Raw genomic sequence first — 3218 nt, forward strand, 5'->3', positions numbered from 1 at the left:
AAAATAGCCCAAATTAACAGTCCAAAGACTGAGATTAAACTGACAGAAAAGATAAGTGAGGTTACTTTTCAATAGTTGAGGCAAATACTGATACCAGTTAAGTACCAATAAAATTAGAACAAGTACTACACGCAATTCTTGACAGCATCAAACCGCAGCATTCACAATGATGGATGTTACAAATGCAAAGATTTGTAAACCAGTGCTGTAATACAATAAAGAGAACAGAATGCTGTAAACAATTCTGGCCACTAAAGAAAGGGGGGAAATTATTAGGGATATTTGTATCCATAGTTGTACTCTTGCTTCTTGGGTTTGTATATTACAGTACAAAACATTAGGATTTATGGAATTTGTGAGGTACATGCAAATACTATTATAAATGAAATCTGTATGGGCATTATGTTAAAAAAGAAAAACAAAACAAAACTGACATTAATCATGTTTTCTCTTAATAGTTATTTATAATCAAAAGTCATTTATATTTACTTTTTCCTTTTTTTTTTTTTACTAGAACTTAACATTTGTTAAAACTTCCTCTGGTGACTTGGAAATATTTTTGGCAGTCCTAAATCTCTCAAAGTGGTTCACTTCAAATCTCATTCAGAACGGATAGTGAGTGTTGATATTCATAAGGGTTAGATAACAGCTGGGGCAGACTGAGAAATCTATTGTGTTTTTTAACCATGTGGCGAGACTGGAGGTTCGTCTCTTGTTTAAATAAAGCCGAGGCAATCTTGAAAGCTCTAAGGCCCTGTACACTACGTCTGAGACCAGTGTCACACCAGAGGAAGAATAGGATAGCTGGAAGTCAAATAAAGTTTGTTTAACATGTGGTGGCCAGAGACTGATGTATAGGAGGCTGGAAACAGCGAACATGCTCCACAGTAGAACTGTCTGTCTCCACAGCCTTCATGTACTTGTTGAGGATGGCGAAGATCTCGTTGTTGAGAATCTGATACTTTCTGATGCGGTCTGCCATCTTCTTCAGGGGCTGAAAGTTACACGACAAAACATTGAATATAGAAGCCCATATTTACAAGTTGGAACATTTACACTACCTTTCAAAAGTTTGGGGTCTGTGTGATTTTATGATTTTGAAAGATGTCTCTTATGCTCACCAAGGTTGCATTTATTTGATCACAATACAGTAAAAACAGTAATACTGTGAAATATTCTTACAATTTAAAATAACGGTTTTATTATTTTTATATTTTTTAAAATGTTATTTATTCCTATGATGGCAAAGCTGAACTTTCAGCAGCCTTCAGTGTCACATGACCCTTCAGAAAACATTTTAATATGCTGATTTGCTGCTCAAGACATTTGTGCTGCTTAATAATTTTGTAAAAAGCATGATGCATTTTTTTCAGTACTGTTTGATGAATAATAAGCAGAAACAGACATTTTGTAACATTAGAAATGCATTTACTGCCACTTTTGATCAGTTAAATGAATAAAAAAAAACATCTTTACTGAATAAAAATAATGAATTTCTAAATGAATGAACATTAGTGTATATTGCATTGCTGACTGTTAAGAGCTTCCTGCAATGATTTATGTAATTTTTTAATAGTTTAAGTCTATGAAATCAGAAACGTACCACATTTTTAATGATCTCATCTTTGCCGTCCTGCCTCTGGACCTTCAGCAAATGGTAGCAGAAGTCGAAGAGGTCAAAGCGACGCTGTTGTCCTAATAGCACAATAATGGCACATCCAGCCCAGTTCAGACCATCACCGAAGCACTGCCTAAACACAAAACCCCCCAAAACATTTCAGTTATATGATGTAAACCTAAATCAAGTGCTCGCTTACTATTAAAAACAGCCATGCTGAATGCATATGCATACTCTGCAGTGAACTCGTGCGTGCCCACAGGGATGCAGTACACAAACTGCATGGCGCTCCAGAGGCGGTGGAACTCCATGCACTCATCCACATGCATGACACCATTGGTGGGGGGAGGGCCTCGCCACACACTGTCCTGCAGGAAGCTGCGAATGCGCGTCAGGATGACTTCAAACATGGACAGACCACAGCACAGACGCTCCTTCGTCAGCAGGTCTCCTTCTCGTGCTATTGCAATTTGCTAAAAAGATGATTAAAAAACAAAACGTTTGGTTAAAATGGAGACCAAATAGATGCATAAACCTATATTACCAATTCAAAAGTCTGGGGTCAGTAAGACTCCTTTTTTCTTACTCTATTCAGCAAAAAGGCATTTAACTGATCAAATGTGACAGTAAAGACATTTACAATGTTACAAAACATTTCCATTTAAAAAATGAATGCTCTAGTGTTAAATATGTTCTGCTACTGACAATTGAGAAGAGCAACTTGGTTCTGATCTGTGAGTGCCTCACCTGTGGGGTCCCAAGTCTCTCAATGAGGGGCACCAGGTGAAGAGGAGCGTACTTTGCCTCCAGCCTCTTCATCCTCACCTCAAGTCGCTCCCCCTCTGTAAAATTCATCATTAAAGGAAGATTTCAGCAGGTATAAAATTATATATATATATATATATATATGTATATATAAGATCTCTTAATCAGAAAGCACTGAAGAGGAACATGATCTTGTAGTTTCTGAATGTAATTTTTCACCTTTGATGTAGACCCTTGGGAGGATGTTCTGGAATGGTGCAGCATGAAGTAAGTCACAAACTTCTTCCTGTGACTGAGTTCAAACAAACACCACAAAAACATGATGAGGAATTAATGAAAAACGCTTCTTTATCACACTGTTAAATGAAATCTGAATCAAGCTTTACATAGCACAAACATCACACACATTAGTGTGAAAATGGGTTAGTCGTAATATGTATGAAAATGTGAAAATGTAACATTTTGGTCCTAAATATGATGATACTTAAGCAGAATTGATGTTGACTGAGAAGCTCGGTCTGAATACCGGTAACTGATTATACCAAATATAGTACTGATAAAAGGATCTCATCTAATAATTTGATCATAAATAGCACCTTCTGATTCTACTCGAAAGTTCGAAACAGTTCAAAACAACTTGAAACCATTTCAGAACATTTCCTTTAAATCACCTGCAGTGAACAGCGTTCCTATTATCAGGCAGTCTCATATTTATTAGATATTTATATTAAAAACATAAAATTTTCTATAAATAATTAATGACATATTTATAAATATATACATATTTACATATAATATGCATATTTCTGTGAGAACTTTGATAGTTTTGTGCAAT

The 3218-nt window shown here is 35.8% G+C and overlaps 1 protein-coding gene across 1 annotated transcript in view; it reads right to left on the minus strand.

The window, feature by feature from the left end:
- Window positions 1-466: 466 nt before the first annotated feature.
- The window catches only part of LOC107744558 (cytoplasmic FMR1-interacting protein 2-like), a 35507-nt gene continuing 32755 nt past the window's right edge, over window positions 467-3218 (minus strand). The window contains exons 25-29 of the mRNA XM_016558272.1: window positions 2603-2675; window positions 2366-2460; window positions 1853-2091; window positions 1604-1751; window positions 467-994 (exon numbers count right to left, since the gene is read on the minus strand). Coding sequence (XP_016413758.1) covers window positions 827-994; window positions 1604-1751; window positions 1853-2091; window positions 2366-2460; window positions 2603-2675 — 723 coding nt within the window. The 3' untranslated portion in view covers window positions 467-826. The remainder of the gene's footprint in view (window positions 995-1603; window positions 1752-1852; window positions 2092-2365; window positions 2461-2602; window positions 2676-3218) is intronic.

Source organism: Sinocyclocheilus rhinocerous, unplaced genomic scaffold (genome assembly GCF_001515625.1).
Source record: "Sinocyclocheilus rhinocerous isolate Xijiao unplaced genomic scaffold, SAMN03320098_v1.1 scaffold557, whole genome shotgun sequence".
NCBI classification, from domain to species: Eukaryota; Metazoa; Chordata; class Actinopteri; order Cypriniformes; family Cyprinidae; genus Sinocyclocheilus; species Sinocyclocheilus rhinocerous.